General features: G+C 42.5%; 3 protein-coding genes across 5 annotated transcripts; 1 reads left to right on the top strand and 2 right to left on the bottom strand.

Moving 5' to 3' along the window:
- Positions 1-3: 3 nt before the first annotated feature.
- msl1b (MSL complex subunit 1b) lies at positions 4-7264 on the bottom strand. 2 transcript variants are annotated; one of them, XM_084459737.1, is made up of 10 exons: positions 7218-7264; positions 5696-6471; positions 5276-5472; positions 4865-5178; positions 4654-4718; positions 4240-4307; positions 3768-3892; positions 3256-3328; positions 2896-2957; positions 4-2382 (listed from the first exon to the last, which is right to left on the bottom strand). In XM_084459737.1, coding segments are annotated over exons 2-10 (1566 nt in total). In that variant the 5' UTR covers positions 6356-6471; positions 7218-7264; the 3' UTR covers positions 4-2380. The 2 variants fall into 2 exon arrangements, with proteins under 2 accessions (XP_084315863.1, XP_084315864.1); XM_084459738.1 differs by lacking the exon at positions 2896-2957.
- A 1971-nt stretch (positions 7265-9235) lies between these two features.
- Positions 9236-11488, top strand: snf8 (SNF8 subunit of ESCRT-II). The gene is made up of 8 exons (XM_084459747.1): positions 9236-9553; positions 9640-9690; positions 9846-9984; positions 10101-10205; positions 10316-10388; positions 10566-10707; positions 10949-11023; positions 11138-11488. Exons 1-8 carry the CDS (start codon positions 9500-9502, stop codon positions 11273-11275), a joined length of 777 nt encoding a protein of 258 aa, XP_084315873.1. The 5' UTR covers positions 9236-9499; the 3' UTR covers positions 11276-11488.
- An 835-nt stretch (positions 11489-12323) lies between these two features.
- On the bottom strand, positions 12324-17522 carry calcoco2 (calcium binding and coiled-coil domain 2). Of its 2 annotated transcripts, none has more exons than XM_084459734.1 (14): positions 17431-17522; positions 16677-16848; positions 16148-16250; positions 15832-15992; positions 15606-15731; positions 15389-15511; positions 15135-15238; positions 14758-14827; positions 14367-14534; positions 13901-14080; positions 13688-13783; positions 13420-13576; positions 13287-13312; positions 12324-13105 (listed from the first exon to the last, which is right to left on the bottom strand). In XM_084459734.1, the coding sequence occupies exons 2-14, from the start codon at positions 16812-16814 to the stop codon at positions 12941-12943; spliced, it is 1617 nt and encodes a 538-aa protein (XP_084315860.1). In that variant the 5' UTR covers positions 16815-16848; positions 17431-17522; the 3' UTR covers positions 12324-12940. The 2 variants fall into 2 exon arrangements, with proteins under 2 accessions (XP_084315860.1, XP_084315861.1); XM_084459735.1 differs by having other exon boundaries at positions 13901-14059.
- Between the last annotated feature and the right edge of the window lie 760 nt (positions 17523-18282).

The raw sequence follows: 18282 nt of genomic DNA, 5'->3' as shown, positions 1-18282 counted from the left end.
TTATTTTGTCAACATACAATCATTATCATAGAATAACAATATTGAATGTACTCAACACATTAAATAATAGAAAAATAACAGCCATGTTTTACTTATGTACAACATTTGTTTCAGAAAGCTATGTACAGAAGACCAAGTTTGCATTTTTGTGGTCTGTTGCATTGTCAAGGCAGAAAGCCAAGAAGGAAAATGCCATTAAAGTAAAATGGTTAACCGACACATAACAGAACACAAGCATAACATCACTAGGAGTTAGAAGCCAACACCGCAAAGAAATGTTCAGGTTGGGTCAGGATGAGTTCAAATTGGAAATATCTTTGTGTTGTATTAATTTTACACACTATTTGCAGAATGCTGTCAAGATTATGGCAAAGGACTTGGTTCGAAAAAAGCGCTATGTGAAGAAATTCATGATGAGGGCAAATACCCAGGCGGTTAGTTGCATTGTCAAGGCAGAAAGCCATGAAGCAAAATGTCATGAAAGTAAAATGGTTAAACAACAGAACACAAGCTTAACATCGCCAGGAGTTAGAAGTTGCGAAGAAAGTTTCAGAGCAGGAAACGAACATGTTAAAGAATACACTAGCCAATACTACTTCCAGTAAGAACGTGATCAAAGCTCGTCTCAAATGACTTACTACAGACCAATGGACCTCACTGCCAACTAATATCTAGCTACTGTAAATTAGATTACTGGGAAGGTTAGAAACATTAGATACATTTCAAAAAAGATTTTGGACAATATTCTCAGCCACTTTGAGATTTTTCAAAGCAGTGCATTTTGAAATAAGTAGCATAAGTAGCCTTTCAAAATGTAAACACATTGTTCATAAATTGAAATTAGCATCGAGTCATTTACCACTCTACCATGGTGATATCATATGGAACAGATTTGACCATTTGAATTAAGTGCATGCACACCCACATCGTAAAATGCTGAAAACAAAAATAGGACTGGAACATGTTTTAAAGTTTACCGCCCATTTTGATGAGAGATTTTGTTTTCATAACGCAAAGAATGGACAATGCAGCATAATCATTGCAGCTTCTGAACATAATTTTTTCCCTTAGAATTGCTTAGCATTGCAGTTCTGATAAGAACACATGCAGAGTGAGGATCCCCTTAAATTCACACTGTAGTGCAGTACACATTGATAAAAAGAAAACCTTTTGCTTGAAGCAGTGTCAGCACAAGGAATAGTATTACAGTGAACACACCGACATGAAAATACAGTCAAATTCAGAGATTTAAATCACAGAGCATGTAAATGCCTAAGGGGCCTCCAGCACATTGATTAGCGCAAAGAGCATTCTGTACTAACAAGCACTCATTCAGTCAAATCAGCCAAACATGAATCTCAAATTGTTACCCTACAGATTCCAGTCCTTGTATTAACATGCTATATGACATCTACGTGTATGTAATAATGATGAATTAATCAAATTCAGAAGCAGTGGACCACCCACATTTTAGTGGCAATGCAGTAACATAACTAAGCCGCAACCAATTCCAAAAATATTTAATTTATGCTCCCCAGTTTGTCTCGCAAAAAATACATGCTTTTCACTATTGTTATGAAAAAGTGTGAAATATTTTAACTAGACAGAGTACAATAGAACTGTTGCACTTTACCACATTATTACATAGCTTGCTTATTACATGGACTGTAATCTTGAAGGGTATAGATGTTCTGCCATTCTATCTAGAACAAGAGGCAAATAAAGCCTGGCGTTGCCATCCTGACCCTGGTCACGTGAGCTCACATTCTGTTTCACACCACAGATCAGTTTGGTAACGTACCCGTTCAAACTGATTTCCACCCAACCAGATATTGGTCGAGCCAATCACAACCCTTTATCTAATATGGGGCAGGTTTGATACGATGTCTGTACAGAGGAGCGCGCTACGCTCTGATTGGTTAACGGTCTATCCAAAGGCGTTCAGAGGTATTTTGATCTATGCCCGTTGATAACACCCCTTGGAAATCTAAAATGAACGGAGACTTTCCAGACCCTTCGCATTCTTGCGGATTGGGTCTGGCGAAGCCAGGCTACGTCAAATCTACCACAGCTAACAGAGTTTGCGGCCTTGTTCCCGTCACTATTTTGTCCCAGCAGATTCAGCGGAGGAGTGATATGTTACGACGGTGGTTCACTCTTCCACAGAGTGATGCATGCTGGGCCAGCTCCCGCTGACAACCTTATTCCAGACCAGAAATGTGCAGGGGGGGGGAGGCCATTGAGTCTCTCTCTCTCCCTCTCCCTCTCTCGCCTGACACACAGGTGCCATCTCACTTCCGGCAGGTTCGGTGAGGTGTGTGTTTCTTGGGCAACTCGACCCGACAGCGGCTCCGCTCGTCCAGCCAGGGCAGGTCGAAGTTCCTGCAGAGGGAGACACAAAACCACACGGATTCAGACGGGTTCAGCAGACTCGACAGGGTATGAGAAGGTCACCGGGAAAATCCAGCCCCCGCGACCTGAAAAACATTTGGTTATCAAAACTACTTCACACAGATGAAAAGACAGTGCAAACTGTTTCTCTGCACTCAATATACAGTATTTTTGTCAGTGGACATGTCAATAATGAACCAGTTTGACTGCAGAAATATAACGTTTGTCTATAGTAAATTCAAAGTCAGTACCGAATGTTTGTCTCTCAATTGATTGCAATATACGGCTTACCAATTTGTAATTCAAATACACAAATGTGAAATGAAATGCTCTTAACTTCTAACCAATCCAAATCTTATCCAAAATCTTATGGCATGTCTGCTTCCCCCTTTCAAGTCACAGAGCAGAACTTCGGAAAATCCATGAATCCCAGAGGGCTTAGTTTTCGGTTCAATTTCGTTTTCAAATGTAAAACACATACTTATGGGAGGAATAAATACTTGCATTTTGATGAAAGGTCTTTCTGTGAAACTCGCCCTGTCCCGCCACCTGCACCATGGTACCATCTTGAAAAATAGATTATGCAGAATGCTGGATGAACTCAATCTAGTGGACATTGTGAATAACACACCAAACAAATCACCTAACTGAGCAACCCTATGTTCTCGAAAAAGTAAAGAAAAAAAAAAGAAAAAAAGAAATGAAATGGTTAAATATCACTTTATAGAATGAATGAAAAACAAAAAGCAGACATATGTTTGTGTAGAGGAAAGGCTAGGAGAAGGGTCCCCTGATATTAGGATCATCCCTGTATGTAGAAGTAACAATGTTAGGAAGGTCGGCGCCACAGAAACACACACTTACTCTTGAGTGAGCTTCGGCAGCGGCCGGCCGAACGCCACCACAGGCAGGAAGGGGGTGATGATTATGGACTCAACTGGGAGAGGAGAGACAGAAACGACGTCAGAATCCCTTCTACATACTTGCAAAACAGCAACCCCAAAATACAGTGTTTGGAGTTCATGTGGGTTTTAAGTCTGACACCGTGTCCTAACTACACGCGACGCGAGCGAGCGTCGGCTACAAAATGCGTTCCATTGCTTTGTTTTCTATTGTTATGTCCTAGCTGGACGCGAGCAACGCAGCGCGACATTTTAACTGCCCTTTTGACGCTCGCCCTGTTCCTATTTTCCTCCTGTCGCTCGCGTTGACAGGCGTTCGTTCTTTAACCGTCTTCAGTTGGGAATATAGACACATGACGTAACAGAACAGGAAATGTAACGGTTTCAGTTAGGACAGCAAGCATGCGATGTCGCGCTCTGTCACTCGCGTCGCAAGCAGTTAGGACACGGTGTGAGATGAGATGTGCTCCGTACCGTCCTCGGTGTCGGGATAGAAGGACGACACCTCTGGCTCATTTTCCTGGATCCCTTTCTTCTTGTTCATGCGCTGCTGCAGACGCTGGAACATGCGCTGCTCACGGATACGCTGAATATCCCATCTTCACACAGGAGAGAGAGAGGGGGGAACATAATGGGGGTTAAGAGACAGAGGAATGAAGGGAAGTAGCATAGGACTCAATGTAGAGATGTGCACTAGCTAGAGAATGAGTTATTCGGGAATGAGGCTACATTTGTCAATTGAGGGTTGTGCAATATGTTGACATTGCTATTTATTGTCTACTTAAATTCATGTGTTGAGGATGATTGCCATGTCTGTCTTGTGACCTGCAGGACCAGCAGAGTCCACAACAAATTTCCCCATGGGGACAATACAGTATATGAAATGAAATGATAAATGTCATGAGTCACTGAGGGAACCTGGACGACAGAAACAACACTTTCATACCTTTTCCTCCTCTTCTCATCCAGCTCCAGTTTCGCATGGCGTTTCAAAAAAACGCCGTCTTCCAACATCTGGATCAAGCAAAAATACAAACAGTAAGCGTTAACAATTGGCACAGTTTTTTTTTTACGTTCTTGAATATTTGGATTCTAGAAATGTTGTATTGGAGGTAAATATATATTTAAATTTGTACTTAGTCTTGATTGTGCTTCCTGTATAGTCCTGCCTGTAGCCCCCAAATTTCCCCCCAGGGATCAATTAAGTATTACCTACCTACTGTACCTATCTACCTATCTACCTACATGGCGTTTTGAGTCATTGCCTTGTTTTCCTTTTCTGAAACTGTGAGAAAGCATTGCCTGGCACTGTAAACTCCTTGTGTAATAATAAAGAATGTGCGCTGCACCCTTCTCTCACTTCAGGGATATCGATGGCGTCCTCTTCATCCAAGGGCTCCATACTGTTCTCCCTCCAGGACGGAACTGGAAGACAGAAAAGAGCAGAAGAGTCATCATCCTTAGTCTATTGTACGATTTTTATCGTTGTAAGATATCACTTCATTCTACAGACTATTACTACATACTATTGGCACCAATACCACTACTAGGCCTATGAAAAATCCACTCACTGGCCACCACCTCCTCTTTCTTAGGAGACGGCTCTCGCAACGGGGAGGGAGGCGGCTGATGCCAGCGACACAGGTACATCTCAGTGGTGGACATGAAGGGGAGCTCGTCCATCTGTGCGGAGAGCTCGGACTCCTCTTTGTCCAAAGGGTCCCTGTCTGCCGCCGACCTCCCCAGACCCATCTTCTCCGGGGGCTCTTTGCTGCGCAGCTCCCTCTGATACGGAGAGCCAGAACCACACTCGGACTTCGGGGAGCCAAACTTGGGGCCCTTGCCTCGCGACTTCTGGATCTTGGAGTCCAGGAAGCAAAATTTCCTGCAATGACGCAGCAGATGAGTGAGTTAGTGGGCGAAACGAAAGAGAGTTTGTTTGTGGATTAAACGAAAACAGTAGAGGATGTCCAGTTTGTCACCTTTTGTGACCTTTGCCCCCTCGGCTGAAAGGAAGTGACCTGGGTGTGTTGGTCTGTGGGCTGTCATCCACTTCCAAATCCCACAGGTCATCTTTGTCTGGCGTCCACGGCTCCAGCGGTTGAAACAGACGCTTGTCGCGTGGGTCCTTTCTCGTGAGCTGCAAGCGACGCTCCATGCGCTCAATGCGTGCAAGCAACTGTTTACATGGAGAAACAATATCACAATGTTCAATTTCATAACACTACATTGGTTGACTGGGGTTACTGATTACATCATATGAGACAACCAAACAGAAGGTAACGTATCAAAACAAGAACTGAGCAACACTTATGTTCAGGAATATCTTTTGCGCCATCATTCAGAGTTTTAAGCCTACATCCCAAATGTCCTACACCCCAAGGCTTCAACCTTTTACATACCGTATCCTTGTCTGCTTTCAGCTCATCTATCTCCTTGTCCTTGGCCTGCAGCTGTTGCTGCTGCTGCTCTATCAGGTCCAGCTGAAGCAGGAGAATCTGTCGAAGGCAGTTCGCTTGGGTGTGGGGGTTGGCGGGGGTTTTCCTGACGTTCCTCCACTTGCCCTCTGCGCTGAGTTCAATGGATGCTGTGCCAAGAACTCCTCCGGCCAAGACCCCTCTGGCGCTCTCATCGAGAGCAGCGTCCCTGGAGTTCGACACCGACTCGGGGTTATCCATGTTCTCGCAGAGGACGGGTTTACCTTTCACTGGGGTTCCCTCGGCACACATTAGTCTGACCGGGCATGACAACAGCCTGGTGGCTTCCCAGCTGTCCCCTGGACCCACAGGAAGTCCGGGTCTGATTGGCACAGCCGCCACTGGAGCGCGAGCCACTTTTCCAGTGTAATTCTGATCTACAGTCTTTGATTTGTTGGGCAGCTCGGCCCCGCTGTTGGGGATGCCCCCCAGCACATCGTGTACATCTATGACAAAGTCACAGTTTTCCCTCTTGATGGCTACCGAGCTCAGGTTTGCAGCTCCAACTTGTGACTTGTCGAAGTCAAGTTTCTCAGCATCCAGCTTGAACCGCGCGGTAGGAAACAAAGTGGATCTCAAAGTCATGGCAAAGGAAACTCAGCTCAATGTGATTGAGCCAAAATTAGAGAACTGCTGACCATTTGCAAGGCAGACAATATCACTCGATATCCTGTTCCATTGAACACTGGTGTGACTGGCTCCTGTGATACCAAGAAAAACAGGACATGCTTGGGTTAGCTGGTTTGCAGTGACAATAATCATTCACTGATACATCAACTGGAAACGTATATAAAACGTTACCCTAACGTTGGACTTATCAGGGCGGCTGCTTTGCTGCCAGACAAACAAAAATACTGCACTGCGTCGGGTCTGATCCAGCATCATTTCTTTTAATTAGTTTGCTAGCTGACTAGTTAAGTTAGCAAACGATAGCTAGCGGTTATAAAGAGCTAGCTAGACACTGATACTGAACGTAGACTGCAGCCAAACAAAGCTAGCTAGCTACATGGTAGCTAATCAAAGCTAGCAAGCTAACGGCTCATGATTCAGTTCTGCAAGGGAACCTGTCCGGTTCTAGCTAACATTTAAGTTTAACGAGGAAGAGAATAATATAATCAGGGACACGGGGGAGAACAACAGAGATAAGTTGATATGCTTGTAGCACAAGTGAGTGAATACTGCAACTAACCTAGCTAACGTTAGCTAGCAAGAGGGGTGCTAAGAAGAAGTGCTAGCTAGCACGACTTGGCAGAAGGCATCTCCTCCATTTTGGTTCTCGACAGCGAATTGATGAAAACAATAATAACAGTGGGACTGACTCTTCAAGATATTGGTTTCAAGAACGCATATCGCATCCGTCCAAAAAATAAACACCCCTCTGACGTGACATGGTTTCGTCCAAAACCACTTGTGTTTCTCACATTTCTTATTTCTTTCTCGAGCTTACCTGGGTACCTTTCATGTTCCACTTTTTGCAGACTTGTTAAAGCGCCCAGTGCGGACGGGTGAATGGTGGTGTTTTTGTGTTTTGTAAGTTGCACAAGTGTATCGATAGGCGGCGATAAAGAGCTGAGGGTTGACCTCACCCTTGTCCGACTTGGCTTTGTTTTGTCATTCCCATGTAGCATGGGATACAATTCTAATGTCTTTCCGCCCAATTTGTCATTGTATTTTCCAAATATTATATCTCATAAAATTCAAAAATGTTTATTTGTTATTTGTTTATTATTGCTCTGTCTGGGACTTGTTGGTGATAATGAGCACTAGTGTGATACTGAAGGAAACAGAGGTAATATCAAATATAATATCCTAACCTTAACCATATCAAATACAATGCCATTCATTATGTACTAATGCATTACTACTAAGCCATGCATGTTTTACATCTGGGGATCATTTGTTGACATAAGCCAATGGGCCAACACAGTGAAGTGGCATATCTGCCATCATTGAAATCTTATCATAAGAATATCCATTTACCATTTCCCATCTAGCCACATTTCCCCATTCAGATTAGTCTAATGATCCATACAGGTTTCTTATGGTCATGTAAAGGGTAGTTACCCCCAACTAAAGAGTAATTTATTTGAACCACCATATCCTTTTGAAATGGAAAATATATACCTGACACCTCTGAATTTATCAGAATGCCTGCTTATCAGAAATCACATGTGCATGTTAGTGTAATTTCTGTCTTAATGTAGTGTGACTAAGGTGTTTTTCCTCCTGGTATTCCGGTTGCAAAACAGATCAAACTGTATAAAAAGGCAAATGTGTCAAGGTAGCTCACAAACTTAAGCCGGTCAGTCTCACAGAAAACACTCCATTCTGAAGGTAAGACGTGGTGCATTATTACCTTATTTATCTTGTTTCTCAAGGGTGTGTATTTACTACACTACTGTACTTCTCCTACAGTATAGTCACCATGAAGGTCGAGCTGTTTGTTCTTGTGCTCCTCTGCTTGACTGGGATGCTGCATGCTGAGGCTAGGGCCCAGCAATCCGAAGAAACCAGGTAATATCCCTGAACTGAAACATCAAAGAGGAATATTTACTGGTGAAACATTTAAATTCCTCTGACACGAGTTTGTGTTTCTGTGTGCATGTCAAGTCTCACAGACGATGCGCAGCGCTTAGGCAGAAGGTATGCTGAGTCAACCATTGCCAGTGACATCAGCAAAATCATGGACTCCATGGTGCAGAAGAACTTTGTCAACTTTCTGCTGAGCCAGAGGGAGAAAAAGAGCGTGTAAGATAGTGACAGGCAAAAAAGGAGAGTTATAGACCTAGAGGTAATAGAGGGTTTGATGTTCAGACACACCATCTTCTTTTTCTGGCAACTTTCACAGGCCTAATGTGATTCTGGAGCAAGATACAGACGTTCGCACGTACAATGACCTCCTGAAGAAGCTGGCTGCGTGTGTCCATAGCAAGGGACCTGTGTGAGTTCTTGAACTTTTGCTAAAGTCATGGCAACATCCTTTTCTAAGTATCCTGTCAGAGATTGTTTCTATGCCTTACGATGTATTTCTATCATTACAGAAACCAGTGATGTTTTGAAGAATTTAAACCATTGGAGAAGACTGACGACCGAGCTCTGCCTTTGACCTTTTGACAATTTGATAATGTAATGTAGGGCCTAATGATAATGTGACCTTTTGACAATTTGATAATGTATTAAATCTATTTCTAATGTCCATGAATTCCAAATAGGCTACTTGATTTTGACCTACTTCTATATCATTTCAAAACAATATTAAATTGTTTGAAATTAATATGGTCATTTCATTGAGGTAATAATCAGAATCAACATTTTGTATAAGATCTAACGCTACATTTCACAGACGGACAAATTATTATCCGCCGATCGGAAATTTCTCGCCAGGACAGTAGGTGGCAGTATTCAATAAGATAACGCTACCAAATAACTGACAAAGACGCAATGACTTCCTTATTATAAAAAATATTAGTAAGTGTCATTTACAGTTCTCAAAAAATCTCAAATTAAGAACATTTGTGCGCGTTAACATTACTGGAATTACACGGAATGAATGTTGATAACTTCATATGACTGACGTAGAGACAAGCTGTGTTTACAGCCAGAAAGAAGCTACTAGCTGTCAGACAGGCAGATTCTTGGCTATTTGGACTGGTAGATTTTTTGGGGGGATAATCAATCTAGAGGGGGAATAATCAAGCTGATTCAAAGTCTAGAGCCAACAGCAACAACATGCATAGGAGAGGAGTAGGTGCGGGAGCTATCGCCAAGAAGAAGCTTGCCGAGGTAAATAGTTCAGTCTTTCTCTATTAGCTAACTCCACTTTTTTGTGTGCTCGACATGGAAGATATTAATCGACTGTTCCTTTTTAGGCAAGGTACAAAGAGAGGGGTAATGTGCTTGCTGCGGATCAAATTGTGCAGGTGAGTGTGTGTGTGTGTGTGTGTGTGTACATGCGTGCGTGTTGTTTCAGTGAGAAACGGTGCATGTGACTGTCCATGCACACAGGTGATTGTTAAACACAAAGTGATTGTTTATCAGTTTTGACAGTGGAAACATTTAACCATGTTACTCTCAGATGTCAAAGCAGCTAGAGACCTTCAAGTCCAACCTGGAGGAATTTGCCAGCAAGCACAAACAAGAGATTCGCAAGAGCTCACAGTTCCGGGTCCAGTTCCAGGAGATGTGTGCCACTATTGGAGTAGACCCTCTAGCCTGTGAGAATCATATTCAAATGTATTTAGGTCACTGAAAGGCTTGCAGTTAGGATTTTCATACCTTTATGAATCTAATGTTCAAAGTGATTTAAGTGAGGGGTGTCTGTCATGCACAGCTGGCAAAGGCTTTTGGTCAGAGATGCTTGGTGTGGGTGATTTCTACTATGAGCTTGGTGTGCAGATTATTGAAGTTTGCCTCGCCCTGAAGCACAGAAATGGAGGTGAGTGTCAATTGTCTGTTGGACATACATAATGTGTTGTCTATCATCACCAGATATCTTCATAATATTACCTTCGGAATAGGCAAGTTTCACTCTCTCTGGTGTTTTAGGGCTCATTACTCTAGATGAACTCCATCACAGAGTTTTGAAAGGAAGGGGAAAATACGCTCAAGATGTCAGCCAGTGAGTATCAATGACAAAAAAATCATAGAATGTGATCAACAGTCTATTTGTATGGGTTTGGATATGAGTTCATCAGTGGTAATGATTATACTTTGTGCAACAATACATCCATAATTCAAAGAGCATACGCATGTTGTGTGATTTCATCATTAAATGGGCCGTCTTCCCTCCCTCCAGAGATGACCTGGTGCGAGCCATAAAGAAGCTGAAAGCCATGGGAAACGGCTTTGGGATGATTCCGGTCGGAGGCTCCTACCTTGTGCAGTCAGTCCCAGCTGAGCTCAACATGGACCACACTGTGGTGTTACAGCTGTCTGAGGTCATCTTTCATGTCACATAAATACTGATTGTGTTAACTTGAGCGTGTAAAAATAAAAAATGTATAAACTAATATATATATATATATATATATATATAAAATTTATTTTTTATATATATTTATATATAAAAATTATATATATATATAAAAAAATATATACTTTTAATTTATATATATATATATGTATATTTAGTTGTGAGTTTTATTATTCATGGCAATGGTGGCCTCTGTCTGTTTACAGAAGAAGGGCTATGTTACAGTCAGTGAGATCCAGGACAGTCTAAAGTGGGAACGAGAACGTGCCTGTCGTGTGCTGGTGAGTGTCCAGAAAACAGCCAATGGCAAGACTTTATTGCTTATCATCATTCATGGGAGTTTTAATTTGTTTTCATTACTTAATAGCCTATTATATTTATTATTGTCCTATTAGGAGCACCTATTAAAAGAAGGCTTGGCATGGTTGGATTCCCAAGCTGCAGAGGAACCACAGTATTGGCTGCCAGCCCTGTTCTCAGAGCTGACTTCCCGTGATGTCACACCTGAGGAGGCCAATCAGATGACGCCTTAAGAGAGATGGGGTTGTATTATTTGTGGGCAGTCTGCAAGCTTGCTGAATAATGTTTTCCTGTCCCAAATATGCTGTATCGTAGAGGAGTGTATAACTGCAAGGATCATGATCCTGGTAACTTTGACACTAGAGATGAAAATTAAGTTGAAATGTTTCTGGTAATGTATCGTGGATTCCAGTTTTATGTATTTTCATGAATAAATTCCAATTATCTTGTAATGTTGTCATATGCAATATTCTTTATATTTAACTTTTTAAATGTTTATGTAAATAGTATCTGAGTTCAATAGAGTACACCCTACCCAGCTGGAAATTGTGTGCATTCTGGGAACGTCCTTGCTGGTGTAGCATGACCGCCCCGGAACGTCCTGGAAACGTTACAAGATGACGTCCTTTATACCAGCGTGGATGTTCCCAGAACTTTCCAGGACGGTCTCAATGTCCAGCTCTTTAAAATGGTATGATCCTGATACTTTCAGGATGTTTTGGGAACGTTCCCTCTAGGTCTCTACAACACCTTCCCATAACGTTCGCAGAACCTTTGTGACATTACAGGGACCTTTAGGGGACCAATGATGTTCTTTTTGTTCCTATTCAGGTTCTTTTATCACATTCCCAGAATGTTTTCAGAACCTTTAGTGACATTAGGGGAACCTTTAGGGGAGCAACCTGGAATGTAATTCCAGTGATTTTCAGTCTGCTATCCCTAAATGTGTCCCTCATAGCAGGGTGAACGTATCCTGACAGCTGGGAATGTTACTGTCAGCTACCATTTCCCCTGTGTTCAATATGACAGGAAGCTCACACATCACAAATTCATACTGCAAACTTGTTTCCCCAGCAAAGGTAAGTCCTGTGATTTTCAGATGTGCTGCTTGTACCAGAAGATGGCGATATAACATAAGAAAAGTGAGATAAAGTCCTATTCACCAGTAGATCAGGAAAAATCAGAAAATTGACATTGATGAAATTGAAATTGATGAATGGCATTTTGCCTGTAGTGTCTCCCTTAAGACGTCGTTAGACTGACTTCTTTTTTGATATTTTTTATTATTAGCAGGTTATTTTCATGGAGCAAATGACTTTGGCAGTATGGCAGAATGTACCATACATGACAAACAACAATGGCAGAGAACAGCATAGCATCCATGAATCCCTTGACAGGAACGAAGCAAAATCCTGATAGAGACTCATGCATTTAGCTTGTCAGATGTGTGTGCAAAATGTCCTATCTTTTAATAGACCGCCCTGTCAGTGTGTGTGACTGCAGCTTCCCTACAAACAATGACAATTTAGCCATATGACATCAGCTGATGTAAACAGTGGCGTGCCCTCCTGTACTCGCTCTGCGCCCGTACGTACTGTATGATACATTCATCTCTGACATGCCGTTTCAGTTATTACATCATTACCACATCCGACAGATCATTTGGTATCAAGTATGACCCAGTAATTCAGATGAGAGTAAAGGGGCCAAGCAAAATAATTAAGCTCTGTTCTAAGATTAAAATGTTATGATTAATATTACAGTCTACTGAAATGTTATGGAAAAACAACCCTGTGATAATATTCATCTAAACTAACAATTTAATTTACTCATACTGCATCACGAATCAGTTCACTGTACTAGATAGTAGCTCGGTTGGGGGGGGGGCTGTTGCATCCCTAAACCTCATGGCTGTAGACGTGATCTTCAAACTCAGCCTGCTTCATGAAGTCACAGACGAGGGTGCAGAAGGGGCACACGCTGTGGCTGTGCTCGTGCTGCTCCAGCTCTTCCTGGATGATGCCAGGGAATTTCTCCTGGCAGTGACGACACTTCAAGAACAACTGGGTCAGAAATAGACACAGATCAGTGGTAACTAAATATGTAGAGCGGATAAAATTAGAACAGATGTATACTGACTCATTGCACAACAACTACACAATATTTAAGCAGCCCCTCGATCCTAAATCACTGGTAGTTAAAATATAATTTAAAATTGAATATGAAAAGGGTGACTTCAAATACCTCTTCCTCTGCGTCCGTGGCTCTTCCTGAAAACAAAACCATCAGTTAAAGCAGAACCTTCCTAGAATGCTAGGAACATTACCAACTGGCGTAATGTAAGGGTTCCAGCCGGCAAAACATCTATTGGGCCTACCCGAGTTCTCATAGGGGTTCCCATAATGGAGAGATTCAGACAGTTCCTCCTGCCGGCTGTATGGGTTTGAATGCTGCAGGGTCACTGGGTCAGCAGGAGGAGCAGCCTGGAGGTCAGCAAACTCCTTGCGAAGTCTCTCCATATCTCTTTCAAGGTCCTGGCGGGGGGAATGTAATGCAGAGCGCGGTGAACGACAGTATTTAGTCGTCTATGAAGAGAGTGAGACATGAAATGAGTTGAGTAGATGGTGGCAAAATTGGGAAATTACCAGATTTTCTTTGGTCAGTTCATCTTTCTCCTTTTCTGCGATCTCTGCCTTGTTTTCCTGGTCCTCAAGCTGACTGTATAATTCAGTAAGTTGCATCTAGAAGAGAGGATGGAACTCTTGTCATTAGCGTCTTTGTTTCCTATCAAAATGTTTTCTCTCACATGAAAACTGACAAAGCGCACACACAAGTGTTTAGGATACTTTCAAAAGCACCTCTAGTTTGATTATTTTTTTCTGTGCCTCCTGATTGGACATCTGGGCCCTGCTCTCCAGGCGTGCCATGGCTTCCTCTAGCTCCCTCTCTGCACACTCTGCTCGCCTCTTCGCGTCGTTGGAAACCTGCATCTCCTGGTGCAGCTGTGTCCGAGCTTCCTGAAGCAGGCCAGAGGGGGTCTGATATGGTAAATGGAATGGACTGCACTTATATAGCGCTTTCATCCAAAGCACTTTACAAAGAAGGCCTCTCATTCATACACACATTCACACACCAATGGCGGCAGCTGCCATGCAAGGTGCTAGCCTGCTCATTGGGAGCAATTTGGGGTTCAGTGTCTTGCCCAAGGACACTTCGACATGTTGTCAGGAGGAGCCGGGATTTGAACCACCGACCATACGACTTTATTGCACTGTACAATGTTGACAAGACTGGATATACTGTCTTTCGGCAGATTTTTCTCACTTTCAAATCCCCGTCTGTCCTCTCCTGCCGTGCTTCCAGCTCTGACAGACTCTTGCGTAATCCCTGGTTCTCTGTGTTCAGGTTCTCAAGGTCGTGTGTGAGGTCACGCAGTCTGACCAGTTCCTCACACAGCCTCTCCTTCTCTTTCTCACTGCTTTGAAAGTCCACCTGTAAAACACAGCAGGCAGGTCATGATTGCATTCTGTACTTCAAGACTCTGACATTAGTGGAGAAGACACTTTGCTAAGCCAGTTATTCCCATTATATTACGCGCAGACTGTGCCCAATATTCCAATTGTGTGAGGCAGGGGGCTTGTTTGTAAGTCCCACTGCCATGCAGAAGAAACTGTTCAGGTGGCAAGAAGAACATGAGAACATGAGAAGAACACACCTGTAGGAGCTGAATATGGTCCTTTAGTCTGTGCTGTTCCTCCTCTGATGTCATCAGCCTTGGACTCAGCCTATGCAGAGACGGAGGAGAGAGGATTAGAGGCCACGGGCGACACAAGAAGAACACAATTGAAGTCATATTGTTCATCACGTACAGACAAACAAAACCATGCTATTCACATTCTCACAATTTAATGTATTACTAAGTTGTGAACTATCAATACACTGCTGATTCATTGTTTATATACTCTTGAAACCCTTTATAAAGACATTTACACTATAAAAGCCAATCAAGAATCGTTGTTTCATGGGTAGAAAGGTGCTTTGAGGCTCCTGCCCCCATACGGGTAAAGGACTGCCCCCCCCCCCAAGACTTACTGGGAAATCTCTTCAATCTCTCTTCTTTGTCCATCTCGCTCCTTCTTCAGATGGTTGATCTTGATTACAGCTTGGTCATATTTATCTTGAAGAGGGGTCAGAGACTGTAGGCACTCAAGTAAAAAAAAAGAATAAATGAAGTGAGCAAGAGTTCGAGGATGTAAAAAGCAGGGTTGCTGCACTGTAACACATTTATCATTTTGAAAAAAGGGAACACATCTTGATGCTGTGGACATCAGCAGATATGACGGTACCTCCTTTTCTCTTTCTGGCTCAACCATTGACGTTGTGCTCCGATTCAACTCCTCATTCTCTCTGGAATTCTGTAGCTGCTGCTCCAGCTTGATTACTTTCTGGGTCAACTCGTTCCTAGATACCTATTTACACAATGTCATGTTGACTCATTTGTACACTGACCAGGGGTCGGGTCTGATATGAACTGTTGTCAGGAACTGGACAGGGTAAACTGACCTTGAGGCGTTCAAATTCTTGCTTTTGCTCCAGAAGTTCACCTTTCATAATCTCATTTTGCTCTCTCGTTTGTTCCAAATCCTTGACTAGTTCCTCCTTCTCCCGATCAATTAGCTCAAGCTGGTCCTAGATTAAACAAATTAGAACATCACGTCCATCTCCTTGATCAAAACGCAAGTATTGTTAATAAATGCACATTCATTCAGACAACAGTATTGTAGCCTACCTGTGTTGTGATCACCAGGAGATCGTTGTCCAGGCTGCAGTCCACACTTAGCTGCCCGGGGGTTTTAAAGCAGAAGGGGCTGCTGACACCTCTCACTTGGGCTTTGCTATCAACGTAGCAGAACTGATAGAACTCAGACTCATCCTTAGGCAAGTAGTATTCTAAGAACAAAGACGGATGCATGGCATTTTAATCACAGCGTAATATTTATCATGGCTTAGAGGCAGGTAACATTCTATGGTTAGTTTTCATATATTCAAAAAAAAAAAAAAAAACGACATATATCCACAAGTTTCCAGATTCTGAAATGTCTTACCGGCAAAAACCGCATATTTTCTCACTGGCTCGTCCCCTACCACATCAAGTGAGGGTTCTACCCACACAAAGGTGTGGTAGTCCCTTGGGCTGCTCCATCCTACCTGCATAGTGACACATCATCTCAGCAAATGACTAAATAAACACCTTATTAGGTCAATATTAGCCTACTCTGGCATGAGTTTCCTTGAGGTTATTCTTTCCACTGTGCAAATATGACATCAACCATTGGAAGTCTCAGAAGGAACGCATCACCCTCTCCGCCCACAAAGGGGCAGGAAACTGTCGGTCTGACTGACTGACTGACTGACTGACTGACTGACTGACTGACTGACTGACTGACTGACTGACTGACTGACTGACTGACTGACTGATTGGCTGACTGACTGACTGACTGACTGACTGACTGACTGACTGATTGACTGGCTGGCTGACCTAAACCCTATTCTGATATAGAAGAGTGGTAGACTACAGATTACAGGGGGAAATATCGGTAGCCTGATTAATATGCATATTTCATTTATTCTCACCTTGAAAATTCCCACCCAATCACTGGGGTGCGGTTGGAGGCCCACGGTGACAGTATAGTGGCAGGTTACAGTAGTATTTGCAGTGTATGACTGAGGGATGTCATTGAAAACGACCTGGGAATATGTTGACGATTCCATGACAATCTCGATCGGTGGAGTTCTGCATCCACAGCTGTAAAACACAACATGAAACCGCATTCTGAATGAGTCCGAACTGCCTTGTTAACAAATATAGCCTGCAGTAAATTCATATAATATATTAATAATTAATTAATCCATGGTCTATGGATTATGAATTGATATCCTAATTGTCGACAACAGCAAAAATCCGAAATGTAGACTAATGGTGCGTTCGTTTATAACTGGGAGGTGGCAAATTGCGACTTGCCACCTCCAAGTTATAAACGAACGCACTAACATCCTATTGGTTTCATTTCTATAGGCTACTTTGACTATAGTAATATTTAGAAATAGTCCTGTTGAAAGCCGATTCTTGATATATCAAGAATCGGCTTTCAACAGGACTATTTCTAAATAGAAAGTAATTCTAAGTTATCTTTAGAGTAGCAAACTCATCCTGATTACTCGACATTAATAAATTGTTGCCAGACCTAGGAACGAGATGAAACCGAATGTGAAAGTAGCTAGCCTGCAATTATATTCCTAAAATGTTACGTAGTTCACAACAAATGACACACGTGTAGCCTATGCTATTATTGACAATATTAAATGCTTATTAAAACAGTTTACTTACAAGTTCAGACAACTTCAAGGTCTCGCAATTCGTCGGTTCAGACCAACAAGCCTGCCCCGGATAGCCTACAATCTCAAGCGCGTATACCCAGAACAGGATCTCTATGACGCTGAGCTGAGCCTACCCACAGACTTTGTTGACAGGTTGTTGGTTATAGGGAAATGTAGTTTTTCAGGGAAACCAAGCTAAAATGGATTTAATGTAATCATATGATTGAATGTAACGCTAACACCTTTTTTCAACGCCTTAACAATGATCTGCCCTAGAGAACCACTAAATATTTTTTTGCAATGGATTTTAGAAGGATTTGAGGAAGAAAAATTAGATGGATTATTGCACAACTAAAATCTTATGCCTGCCAAACTGCTGGCCATCATGGACAATGTCTCCCACCATCTGATAGCCTGGATGAAGGGCTCTATCAGGCAGAGGTGCACCTTCAGTAGCATACTGATCCTACTACTAGCATACTACTACTACTACTAGTCCCTTTTTTAGTATATCGTAATTTGCACATTGTACTGTATTTTGTTTGCACTGTTTTTTGTATTTGCACTGTCCTGTCCTGCACCCTGTCCTGTGTCGTCTGCAACAGCGTATGCCTTAACCCTAGTCAAATTCCTAGGATATATGAACCATATACATGGCTAATAAACAGATATTGAATCTTGAATAAGAGTTCCTGCCTGGGACGCTCTGAACTCCTAGATCCTAACAACCAATCAGAAGCCAATAATTCACAAACAGAGATCTAATTGGTCAGATGTGCTGAAGGGGGCGGATCATCTGCGAGGCAGATTAATATTCTCTGTCTGAATGTTTACAACGATGTGTGCTTGACACAATACCGGC

This window comes from Borostomias antarcticus, assembly GCF_949987555.1.
Source record: "Borostomias antarcticus genome assembly, chromosome: 29".
Lineage (NCBI taxonomy): Eukaryota > Metazoa > Chordata > Actinopteri > Stomiiformes > Stomiidae > Borostomias > Borostomias antarcticus.
The sequence above is the reverse complement of the archived record's forward strand: the minus strand, read 5'-3'. Positions and strand labels throughout refer to the sequence as shown.

What these genes read in the sequence shown, in the direction of transcription:
- msl1b (XM_084459738.1), bottom strand. Translation starts at nt 6,355, where the DNA reads ATGACTTTGAGATCCACTTTGTTTCCTACCGCGCGGTTCAAGCTGGAT. An exon ending in GGGGGCAAAGGTCACAAAAG is followed by an intron (nt 5,179 to 5,275) that starts GTGACAAACTGG and finishes GCGTCATTGCAG; the next exon opens with GAAATTTTGCTTCCTGGACT. An exon ending in GAAAGAGGAGGTGGTGGCCA is followed by an intron (nt 4,719 to 4,864) that starts GTGAGTGGATTT and finishes TCTGTCTTCCAG; the next exon opens with TTCCGTCCTGGAGGGAGAAC.
- calcoco2 (XM_084459734.1), bottom strand. Translation starts at nt 16,814, where the DNA reads ATGGAATCGTCAACATATTCCCAGGTCGTTTTCAATGACATCCCTCAG. An exon ending in TCCTGGTGATCACAACACAG is followed by an intron (nt 15,732 to 15,831) that starts GTAGGCTACAAT and finishes TGTTTAATCTAG; the next exon opens with GACCAGCTTGAGCTAATTGA. An exon ending in AACTGACCAAAGAAAATCTG is followed by an intron (nt 13,577 to 13,687) that starts GTAATTTCCCAA and finishes TCCCCCCGCCAG; the next exon opens with GACCTTGAAAGAGATATGGA.
- snf8 (XM_084459747.1), top strand. Translation starts at nt 9,500, where the DNA reads ATGCATAGGAGAGGAGTAGGTGCGGGAGCTATCGCCAAGAAGAAGCTT. An exon ending in CTGCGGATCAAATTGTGCAG is followed by an intron (nt 9,691 to 9,845) that starts GTGAGTGTGTGT and finishes TGTTACTCTCAG; the next exon opens with ATGTCAAAGCAGCTAGAGAC. An exon ending in AACGTGCCTGTCGTGTGCTG is followed by an intron (nt 11,024 to 11,137) that starts GTGAGTGTCCAG and finishes TTGTCCTATTAG; the next exon opens with GAGCACCTATTAAAAGAAGG.